Source organism: Halichoerus grypus, chromosome 4 (genome assembly GCF_964656455.1).
Source record: "Halichoerus grypus chromosome 4, mHalGry1.hap1.1, whole genome shotgun sequence".
In the NCBI taxonomy this organism is placed as follows: Eukaryota; Metazoa; Chordata; class Mammalia; order Carnivora; family Phocidae; genus Halichoerus; species Halichoerus grypus.
Window position 1 is genome coordinate 61,730,897 of NC_135715.1, and position 12,042 is coordinate 61,742,938.

Below are 12,042 nucleotides of genomic sequence, written 5' to 3' on the forward strand. Positions count from 1 at the left end.
GGGGCACTGAAGAACCAAGGAAGCTGTCCCCTGAATTTGTGCTCAGGTGAGCCCAGGCAGGCAGTGGAGATAGTTTGTCACCTTCATTGGGAAAAAGGAAAGAATAAATTAAAAAATAATACTGGGGTCTCTGAAAGAAGAGTATAGGAAAAATGCACAAAACTGGCTGGGCTTTCCCCTCAGACCCAATCCAGGAATCTACTAAGAGATGTGAGAGGTTTGAAAAGGAGATTAGAGAAGGAGTTATGTGTAAAGATGCCAGGGCAGCTGCTCAGATAGCTGTCTTTACCCCAGCCGCCATGAGTGATGGTGGCTGATAGCTCTCCACTGAGTCCCTCTCTGGGATTTGCCAGGGCCAAGTTCATGCCCACCTCCTGGGACAGTCTGCACCCAATGATTGATTGCTGTGGGCATGGCCCCCTTGACTCCATTTGGGACATTTCGGACCTCCCCAAGTGTAAGCTGAGGCTTGGATTTTGATGACACTGAAATTCAATATTTCCTTTCACCCAGTCCCACTTCCTTTACTTCCCCACAGGTCTTGATCCACTGAGCACTCCTTATGAATCCTCCTGGACCCAAGTGTCTGTCTGAAGTCTGTTTCCTAGGAACCTGATCTGCAGCATGAAAGAAATGAAACCTAGTGAATGGAGACAGGATGGAGCCAAACTGGGTTCTTCTCTTCTAGGAAAATCAGTGGTAAGAATTTGTCTTATCAGTGAGGTGGATGAAGGTCTTCTCTGGGGCTTTGAGGCTGGAAAGTGGTCTGACCAAGTCCTAAGAGAATGGACTTTGACATCAGACAGGCCAGAGTTTGAATCCTGCTCTGTTACTTATCAACTCAGAGATTTTGAGAAAGTCACATCCGGTGCCTCATCTATGACACAGGAAGTCATACTTACCTTGCTGTCATGCTCACCTTGCATCAGACTTACCATACTTATGTTGTGGGGACAAATGAAATGGCTGTTCTTGCTGTCATTCCTAGTGCTCAGTGCACAGAAACGTCCTCAGTGGGTGATAAGGAATGACGAGTGAGCAACACTGATGGTGTTGGGTTAGGGTGGTATTGGCAATAGTCCAGGGTTCAGAATTCAAGGAAAGAAGTGTAAAGAATAAAAGGAAAGTATATCATGAAAGAAAGAGAAGGCTATTGCTGCTAGTAGATTAGTGGACTGATCCACACTACACATATTCCAATTTCTGAAAGATATCCTAGCAAGTCAATTAAGTTAAGAACATTTTAAAGCATTTGCTATGAATAAGATGCTGGGGGAAGACCTGACATTTTTGGAGGACCCTAATTCAACTGTTAGTGGCTTAAATAATTTATTTTATGAGAAAAGGGCATATATAATCATTAAATATAGCCCTGACGTAGAATTGGTGCTCAAAAAACATTTCTTGAATAAAATATAGTATGAGACACTTTGAGTTGTTAAGTATCTCAGAGCTAGTAGAATTTTTATCATATAAGAATGAGATATTTAAAAACAAAGATATGTTACAGAAGTTAGGCAAATGAAAAAGTGGAAATTAACTGAGAAAGAGTGAAGTACTTAGTACAGGAACATTCTAAACAGCAGTGGCTCAGTGAAAGGTGGGAGAGTACAAGATAAGGAATTTCAGAGTTCTGAATGGATTTAACCCTTCTTTTCTGTGCTCATTAAAGGAGCTACCAGAAGGCAAAAAACAAAGCAGGGGTGATTGCTAAAGAAGTCCATATTTGTCTTTCAGTTTTATAGGATGATTGTTTTGGTTCATAACCACTGTCCTGGTTATATTGGTTCCAGTGTTGCATTTCCTGAGCACATACCAGCTAGTAGTAAGAGATGAGAACCAGCTCTGTGTTGGGGAATCTTTTCTTCCCAGGATCAAAACTGTGGACCTGTAGAATCCACAGATTGGACAGACAGAGCTGAGAGGAAGTTAGTCATTCCCGATATCTGAGTTTTCGAGATCTCCGGTGAGACTCTACCCCAGGGGTCACAAGTTCAGATGCCCACAGGGTGAAGGCAGGTCATGTAAATGAGGAAAAAGTCTGTGTTTAAAAGAAAAAAGAATGGTGGATATGTCCTTCAGTAACTGTGGTCCTTCCATACCATGGACCACTACTAATGACAAAATTATAGGAATGGAGAACAGATGAGAGTTTACCAAGAGGTCAGGGGTGGGGTGGTGATGGGCTGTGGGTAGCGTTCATGAAGGATACTCGTGGTGACTCAACTGTCATTGTCTTGTTTCCATCAATGTCAATATCCTGGTAGTGTTGTGGTACTAGAGTTTGGCAGGATGTTACCTTTGGGGGAGACTGGGGAAAAGGAACATGGGATCTCTCTGCACTGTTTCATACAATCGCATGTGAACCTACAATTATCTTCAAATAAAAATTCATTTGGAAAAAGGAATGGTGGGAAACATGGAGAATTATAGAGCACATGACATTTTAAAGGGCGATGAGAGAAAAAAAATGTTGCCATACAGTCCAGACCCAAAATGACAAGCATCTGCCCCCAGACTAACCAACCAACCAACCAAAACAACAAAGAAATAAAAATTTCTGCTCCCTGGTCTACCTACTTAAGCTATCCAAAAAAAAAAAAAGTAACCATTTTAGTTGTCTTTAAAAAGTATATTAAAATATATCACATACTCCTCTGCCTTCTTAAGCATAATATACCGAATATAGCAAAATCATCTCAATTGTTCCTGGAAGCAGGATGCCTTCATGTGCAAATCATAGATAACTCCACTGAAAATGGCTTACACACTGAGAAAACAGTATTTGTTTGTGTACGGGGTTGGGATGGAGGGTCAAAATGTTTAGGGCTGTTTGAATGTTCTGACATAAAGTGGAGCTGCCATTCTTTATAAGGTTTATGATTGCTTTTAGGATGTTTCATGTCTCTTTTACTGCTGGGCTCATGGTAATGTTTTCTTATACTGTCAGCTTGCCGGCTTGCCGTAGACTTTCATTTCCTTCTAATTTATTGTGTGCTCGGAAAGTGGGCAAAAGAACCTACTGGGACGTGTGTGTGTGTGTGTGTGTGTGTGTGTGTGTGTGTGTGTGTCTCAGAGAGACAGGGAGAGAGAGAGAGAGAACAGGAGCTGAGGGGGAATCTGAGGGTCTGAGTATTCATTCACTCACGGTGTGTAGTCTGGGCGATGTCCATTTTGACTGCTCAAATCCCTCAACGTTTCCAGTTAGCCAAGACTTTTGTGAGACTGCCTCTTGAAAAGGTAAAATGGAACTTAAAAATAGCAACTGCACGTTGCCTTGCTTCTCTCAGACTGGCCAGAATGACACTTCTGAGAGGCAGCTTTGTTCGAGGGTTAAGAACCTAGACTCTGCAGCCACACCGTGTGGTTCAAATCCTGGTTCAAACCCACATACCAGCTGTGTGAGTTCAGGCAAGTTACATAACCTCTCTTTGCCTGTAAAATGGGGATGATGATAATAATACCTAGTTCACAGGGTTGGGAGGAGGATTCAATGCATTGATTATCTGTAAAACACGCGGAACAGTACCTGGTACATCGTAAATGCTGTATACATTTTTCTATATGAAGCACGAGTAGCAGCATGAATAAGAAATGTTGCCAGGCACTATTTGCCGTCCTCAGGTCACTCCTACGGCCAGCAGGTGTGGCAGGCTTTCAGCCATTGGTAAGGTCACATGAGGCACTTTTTCCCAAGGTTCCCAGATGACTATCACCGGGCCATATGGTAACACCTGAGCCCTTGCTCTAGACCGTGTCTCTCTGGGAATTTGCACTCTAGGGGTGCGGACAGGAAAGAGTGGAAGGTGCACGTTGTTTCCTGTGACCTTTCCGTGCCTGGGCCTGCCAGTCCTCTGTGCCAAGTATTGTTCCGATTCCCCCTTTTGCTGACCCCCATCTTCTGTCCCTCTGGGTGCCAATTCCAGATTCCTGGGAGAGACAATCCGATGGGCCCAGCCTGGTCCAGCTTGGGCATCAGCTATGGCTGGGGATGGTGATCTCGAGCTGTGTAGATAGGGCTGAGGGGTCAGCATGGAAGGTGGGGGGCAGTTATGGAAGGTTTTCATCGTGAGCTGGGCAGGTGCTCAGCAATGTGCACATTGCATTGAGGAATCAGAGCAAATACCGGTTTGGGAGGTAGAATGCCTGGGAGCTGCAGTGAGCTGCCTACTAATGGAGTGACGTTAGAGGAGCCATTTGACCTGCCTAACCCTCAGTCTTCTCATCTGTAAAAGGGGCATGTTGGTAATATCGGTGTTTTTCTTACCTCACTGGACGGGGACTGGCTACCTAGTTCTCGGGCTCCAGTGCAAAATGAAAACGTGGAGCTATTTGTTCAAAAATGACTAAGAATGTCAAGGTGATGATGGCAGAGCACAAAACCAAGCATGGGGGCCTTTGGTGCGGAGTCCTTTGTGGCCGCGCAGTTCACCCCCGGGAAGCCCGTCCCATGCAAGACTGTAATAATGATCTGATGCAAAGCCTATATAATAAGGCGTCATTTACATTCACTTACGTGTTTTGTTGTTTTAATCTTAAAATGTTCTTTCAAAGAAGAAAACTTGACTTGTGCTTCTGTGAAGGCTGCCCAAGAGAGCTGATCTTTAGCCGACGTGCCCGGGGACAGTCTGGCCTGTTGTCCATAGCTGCATGCACTCGGGCTGGCTGGCGCCTCTGCTGTTGAGATTGAGGGGTGGTCTCCAGCCTCACCCCTGCACACAACTAATCAGGGTGGAAGGCAGGCGTCTTCTGCTGCCTCTCTCTCTGTTCTGGCCTTCACCATGTTTGGAGGGACAGCTTCGTGAGGGGTCCCTGCAGGGAGCTCCAGGACGTGGCCAGGGCGCCCAGACTTGAGAGGTCCCTGCCTGAATGCCACCTTCCCCCAGAGCTACTGTCTGGGAGCCCTCCCTTGGGACCGGCATGCAGGGTGAGGGAGTCTTGAGGTACATCACACGGCTCTCAGGGAAGGAACTTCCCCTCCCCTGTAGAAGGGGGTGGCCTTTTCATCTTTACTGTCAAGCACATTTTTTACGCCTTTGGTATACACTACTTTCTACTCTCGCTCAAGCCAATCCAAAACCACCAGGTAATTTTATTTTATTTTATTAATTTAGATTTTATTTATTTTTGTGAGAGAGAGAGAGAGAGCAAGCATGAGCGGGGGACAGGGGAGGGCAGGGAGGGCAGCAGAGGCAGAGGGAGAAACAGGCTCCCCGCTGAGCAGGGAGCCCAATGCGGGGCTCCATCCCAGGACCCTGGGTTCATGACCTGAGCTGAAGGCAGACGCTCAACCGACTGAGCCACCCAGGCGCCCTATCAGGTAATTTTAATTTTACTGTCCACTCATCTCGTGCACTGTTGGACTAATTCATTGTCCTTTCCAGTCTCTGTCTCTGCAACAGTCTGGCCTCCAAGGACTGCTTATGTCTTTCTTATCAGAAGGGCCCCTCAAGGTTTTCTCTATCTCCTTGCGTCTCTCTCTTAAGCCCTTGACTTGGGGGGGAGCTTACGCCAGGTTGCCCTGAGGCTTAGCCTTTCCCCTCTCCGTGTCACCCTGTGCCCGGGTCAGGACCATGGTGCCTGTCATCTGCTCTCGGCCTCTTTCTGGTAGAGCTTATCCCTAACTTCCTTCTGGGACGCCCATGTGACCCACCAATGGTTTATCAGCTAATAAAATGGCGTGGAGGAAGGAAAAGAGGAAGCAGGGGAGAAGGAGAAAAGGAACACCGTCTATCCAGAGGAAATTCAAGATAACCACATTCCTCACCTCTGAAATAATGGGAAAACGGTGTCTAATATTTCAGGGCAGTTTCCTTCTTACAAATGGCTTGCATTCGGATCCCAAGGCAGCTTCTTGGAGATCAGGACTTATTTTCCTAAGGAACACTGCTAGGCATGGTGATTCCCAGCCCAGCCCACAGATGCCCTTTGACCATATAGGCCCTGAGCTGTTACACGAATAAAGCAGGTTAGCGACATCCAGCCCCGTCCGTAATAAGCTCCGTGATGTGCTGATGACATCTTTGTGATAGCGACAGCTCGCAGAAGGGGTACAATCCTCCAGGGGCCAGCCCTTTGCACAGTTATTAAAGAAACTTCTCCCTTAGGGAAGGCCCCTCCCTAGATACGAACATTCTCATAAAGGAGGTGCCTTTTGTGGGAGGGCAGACACACCTTGTTTGGCAAAATTTGCCCAATGGAGGTGAAGACTGTACTCGAAAGCCAGAATTCCCCGTTGCCCGTTGCTCACAAGAAATGTTGGAGCACTGTTGTGTGTGTGTGTGTGTGTGTGTGAGTGTTTCGCAGAAAGCCCATTCTGTATGCTCTCTCTGCAGCTGTAGACCTCAAGGACTTGACTGTTTTTATAATGATGATGAATAAAAGCAAAGCCTTTGAAGAAAAAAGTTCATTTTGATTTTTCCAGACAAGTCAGCAGCAGCCCCAGAGACTTCCCAGTCCCTTTTGCCCTGCGTTCCCTGCTCAGAGCTTCACATTCATGGTTGTTTGCTGTAACTGAAAAAGGCCTCGGTCTCTAGAAAGCTAAGTGGATGCAAATGGATTGAGAATTGTCAGCTTGGAACAGTCTCCAGTGGCTGGGAGCCCCGAGACCACTTTGATGGCCCTGACAGGTCCACCCTTGTACCTCCTCGGGAAAGCCGCTGCCTGGGCACGCACGCTCCTTGCCATCTGTAGCTATCTGGGCCCTCGCTTCTATTCATGAGGCTGCAGGAGATGAAAGCAGAAACCACGTTAATTATTGCAAAGTGCTTTTTACTTTTAAAGTGCTTCGCTAGCGTTAATTAGTTATTCCTACTTACAGCACTCTGGTGAGGTAGGTCAGGATTATTACCCCTTTTCTACCATGGAGGAAATGAAGATACAGACATTTAATGAGTCCCCCAGGGACCTGGGGGAAGTTGGTCGCCTAGACACAGTTAGGTTTTCAATGGATGTGTCTGGCTTCCTCCCGGGGTGCACGTTGCCACAGCTAATATCCTGAGGGCTTCTTAGATAGAGATGAGATCTGCCTACCACTGTCAGAAGAATTTGGATTTGCCAGAGGCTCAGGCAGTTGGAAACAAAGGGGAGAGGTTGCTGTTCTCGGTCCCTCACCCTCTTGAAAGCAGAGGAGGCTTGCTCCTGGTCTGGTGGTTATGATGGAGAAGGGGAGGGAGACAAAGTATGGGGTTGTTGGACTAATTCATTGTCCATGTCCATGTCCAACATCGCACTGTTGCGAGGCGCTCCTGTCCCTGGCATACACTTTCTGGGTTGTTTCTCATCTGTGTGGGTCAGGAAGCAGGGGTGCTGATGAAACGGCCTCCCTATTCTTGGGTAGAAAGTGAGTGCGTGTTGGGAGAAGGGCCTGCCACGTGGTTGGGCAGCAGGGGGAGAAATGGGCTTTGCAACCGGACTGCTCCTGGCTCATATTCTGGCCATTCCAGTTACTGGGAAAATGGTTCTTAGTGTCTGTTCCTCATCTACAGGATGGAGGTGATAAACAGTCCTCGCATGGCAATCTGACTTCCCTTGGGAGCCCACTGGCCACTCATGTGCTGGGATCTTTTCCTGTGCTAGCAGAGAAACCTCTGGTGCTTTTTCTGCAGGCTTGTGTGCTGGACTGCCCATTGGCCCATTACTAGTTGGGTGACCTTGGCTAAGTTCCGTGGCTCGGTGTCTTGTTTCCTCATCCATAAAGTGGGAAAAGAATAATATTGCTCCTAGTATGAGGATCAAATGAGTTAAGACAGTGAAAGCACTCCAGACTGAGCCAAGTCAGCTGTCCTTATTAACGTTAGCACGCGTGGGAGAGAGAGGACACTCTGCCTTGGTTATAATGGAGCATGAATAGATTCGGTTCATTTCCCTTGAACACGGGAGAGCCAGGGGTGGTCAGAAGACTTCTACTGCTGCCTCCCTCCTTTCTTGAAAACTTGTTTGTGGATCAGTGGACAGGAAATACGTAATTCTAATAAAGGAGTATACCCTAGTCCTTTATTAGAGGTAGCAACACTCCTTGCTACCTACTGAATACATTCCACGTTCCTGAGCATGGCCTTCACCGGCACAGGATCTGGCCCGACTTATCATGACAGCCCTGTCCCCCCCCGCCCCCCCCCGCAGACGCATTCATCATGTCACGTGTGCCTCCTGAGTCTGGAGCCACAAGAGCCTTCCTCCCTGTCCTTCCACCCGAGTGTGGACGCACTGGCTCTGGATTGTTCTCATTGCTCCTATACACCTTGAACTTCCACGATTCTGGTTCTCATCTGTGTTGTTCTCTCTTCATTTCTTCCAACAAGACCCATTTCCTACGTCACCTCCCCTGTGAACCCTTTCCAGACTTCTCCCCTCTTTCTCCTTCAAATGAGATCACATCTTCTCTGTGGTATGTAGTTTGCCCCACAATCGAGTCGTGTGTGTGTGCACACATTGGATTCACCCCTGCCGCCTGTCCTACTCCCTCCTTCCATCTCCCAGATGGCTCTAGAGTAAGAATTCTGAAAGCCCAAACCGAGACCTCACCTCTCGGTTTAGGCAGCTGCTATACCTGAATGTCAAGCCCCTGTGCTCGGCACAATCCTCCTCACGACAATCCGAGGAGGTGGGTAGCATTATGTCATTTTGCAGATGAGACCATGGAGGCACAGACAGATTAAGTATTTCACCAGAGATTATACCATCAGTAAGGGCAGGGATCCAATGGGAAGTCTGGATGGCCCCCAAAACCAGTGCCCTGATCCTCCACCTACATAGCCTTACTGTGCTCCCCCACCCGCTTAAAAACCGGAAGCGAGAAAGAGCCACACTGCTCAGCAGATGGCGAAGCCTCGGCCTGGGGTCCGGCACTGCCCACGTACCCCGTGGCCCGGTCCCGTTGATCCGTGTGGCGCTACCCACCGTGCCCCGTCTTGGGGCTGTGGCCTTGGCACTTCTGGTGCCTTTGCCTGGAATGTCTAGCTGCTCAACTGCTACTGAAATCTTGAGTCAGCTCAAGGGTTAGTTCCTTGGGGAAGCCTTCCCTCCCTGCCCCTCTCTGCAATCACTCAGGATAATTCCGGGCTCCCTTCTAAGAGTATGGGCACCCTAAGTCCTGCAGAAGGAATAAGGAGTCACATAAATGATGAGTGCTCGTCTGCCTTGCTGGGTGCAAACTCCAGCTTCTACAGAGCAGGTCCAGCAGATTCCCATGGTGCTAGGCCATTGAGGATGGCTTTGGGGGAGACCAAGGTCCTCTTCCTACCTCTAGGAAAAATGTGTGGTTCCACTGCAGGTCACCTTATAGCCCTGAGGACGGTTCAAGTCTGTCCTTGTTCACCAGGGAATCGGATGCCAGACTGTTCCCTGGAGATCATTTTGCACAACTCTGCAATTCTACCCTCCTGAGTAGCAGAGAGATTAAGTGACTTGCTCAAGGACCCTGGACCTAAGGGACAGGAACCAGTGGCCTTTTTGGTTTCTGGTCTGGAGCACATTGCTCAGCCTTTGAGAGGGTTCACTGGGGGCAGGATGGGTTTTGAAATCTTGGAGACCATCTGCTGAAGCTGACAGCACAGCAACAGCCCTCCTTCAGAGGCCCTGGGCTGCTCACGTACCCGAGCTGCAGCCGGGACAGGAAGTAATACTTTCAGAGTTTTAGCCCCAAAACCTCAGAAACTTTTTGATGATGCATTAAATGTCAAGTACTTTGTTGAGAGACAAAAAAAAAAGAAAAAAAAGAAAAAGAAAAACCACCCAGGTATCAGCGTTTGCTACTGGGACGACAGGAGAGACTCAGTAATATCACAGGAAGTCATACTGTCAAAATAGAGAGAGGCCAATGTCTAGGGAACCACACCTTATAATAACTGTACTTGAGTACAAAAGAGCTTTCACAGGCTCCTTCCAAGGTGGGGCCCGAGGGGGAGGTGGGGGGAGAAGACAGCAGAGTCTACCGTGTGGGCATCTTTGCTGTGGGGGGCAAAGCACAGAGTGTAACTGAAAGGCTGCTATTTGGTAGGAGCTCAGAGAACACGGCTCAGTGAACAAAACACTTGCATCTCCATGGTCTCTCTGCATCTTTCCTCTCTGTCATGCGCCTGTGAATGTTGCATAGCCGCTGAAAAAGCCAGCAGAGCAGTTTCAAAGACACTCACAAAATCTTTGAAAATAAAAGGGTCTTATTTCATCCCCTTAGCATGGCCGCAGCGCCAGGAGCAGTGTTTTCTGTGCGCCCCCCCCCCCCAAGGAGGCAGGTGCCCCGCCTGGCCGAGGCTAGCACGCCCTGCTCCCCCTGGCCGATGAGAAGGCCCAGGCTCCTGCCCAACAGCCCGGTGCTACGAGGGCTCAGGAGGACATGAGGGCTCAGGAGGACAGCGGTGGGCAGGAGTGGGGCTCCAGGACTCCCTGCTGTCGCTAACTGTGCTGTCGAGCATGCCCCTGGGGAACACAATTCTTCATCACTGAGCACTGAGAAACCCTTGCAGCTTGCTTCTCTCAGCGGCTCCCTGCCTCCCTCCCTGCTCAGCCCGCGGGAGGCACGGTGGCCGGGGCCGTGGCTTCCTTGCATGACTTCTGGTGCCTGCTCAGAGGCTCTCAAGCTTGCCCGGGGCCCTGAGTGCGCCGGCCTCCCGTGGGGAGCCTGGGCTGGGGCCTCATGCGACAGGGACTGCATGTGGGCCAGGGGAGGCGGCACGGGTGGGCATGCCTGCCTGCCTCCCACTGTGGGCCATCACCCCTGGTCAGCCTGCCCCACATGTCGTGGCTCACTCTGATGGAGGGCTCCCTGGGCGCCAAACACTGTGCACCTTAGGTTCCTTTCCATTTGAATCCCGTCAAGTGGGTTTTTGAAGCCCCATTTTTTGAGCTCCGGGGAGTTGTGTGCCCTGTGCTGGGACCCTGTCCAAGAAGGGGCAGCCCGGGAGCTGACAGATCTGGGGGGTCTGGCTCACTCCCAAACCCATACCTTCATGGCCCCAACAGCCTGGCTTTGTAGGCCCTGATTCTCCTGAGACCTGGACCCAGGTGACCAGCCGACTGGGGGGTTCGCAGGACCTGAGGTTCACCCCCCCAAACCAGGAGAGTGGGGGCCCCTGGGATGGTTGTCAGCCTCCCTGTGAGGTCAGGGATGTTAGAAACAGGGCAGTTGGGCTCACACTTAGTCTAGGTTCCACATAAAAGGAAAACAGAGCCTCCTTTTTTTTCCCCTTTCTCTGGCCCTTTGCTAATTAACTTTTAAGATACATGTGTTTTTCTTTTGTCATTTGTTTCTAAATGACACTTTATACTAAATGCCGATATTTGAAGTTTTGTAGAACTTGGCCTTTGATTCCAAGCTTGTTTGAGTTGAGATATTCCTTTTCCATGACCGGTAGGATTTCAAGGTTTTTGCATTTGCTCTCCTATGTTTTCCAGTCGTGCCTTGTTGTCTTTTCTTCATGTGATAATTTAGCAAGTCTCGGTCAACTTTGAAATGATTCTGCACAGGTCATGCAGGTCGTGGGGCCAAAGGTTAATAGCAGCAAAGCCTTCAGGGGCGCTCTGCTGAGACAGCCTGGGCCTTATCTGGGGGTGGGCCCAGGGGGCTGGCAGGGAGCCCGTGCTCCGGGAGCCCCAGGACTCCCTGCTGCGTGCTCCTTCCTTGAGGACAAGATCTAGGGCTCCCCAGTTTCCGCTTTGGCTCCTTACAGCATTTTCTAGTGACCACCCACAACTGCTGAGCCGTATTTGCCCACAGTGCTCAGACCAACCGTTCTCCCTAGCCATGCCCTCCTGACATCTTTATTTCTCTGTTTCTCCATCAACTCTCAGCTCTGACAAAATAGCCTTTGTGATCTGAGATCCTTTCTCCTGAGGCTGATTCCTCTGACCTTCTTGCTGGCCAAGGCGAATTAACTTCAGTTAATCAGTTAAAGAGACTATTTAGCTAAAAGTGAACAGAGGAAGATATTCTAGTTAATTAATGAGAAAGAAGTTAAAAGTTGAAAGGAATCTCCTTGACTTTTAATTTTTTTAACTGAGTAGGTGGAATCCATTCCCCTCTCTAGGTACTGACACCAGCCG

At 49.1% G+C, this 12,042-nt stretch overlaps 1 protein-coding gene across 2 annotated transcripts in view; it reads left to right on the forward strand.

Annotated features, from left to right (window-relative positions):
* Nucleotides 1-570: 570 nt before the first annotated feature.
* Nucleotides 571-12,042, forward strand: part of LOC118549992 (uncharacterized) — a 228,818-nt gene continuing 217,346 nt past the window's right edge. For both annotated transcript variants that reach the window (XM_078070416.1, XM_078070417.1), the window contains exon 1: nucleotides 571-699. In XM_078070416.1, coding sequence (XP_077926542.1) covers nucleotides 648-699 — 52 coding nt within the window. In that variant the 5' untranslated portion in view covers nucleotides 571-647. The remainder of the gene's footprint in view (nucleotides 700-12,042) is intronic.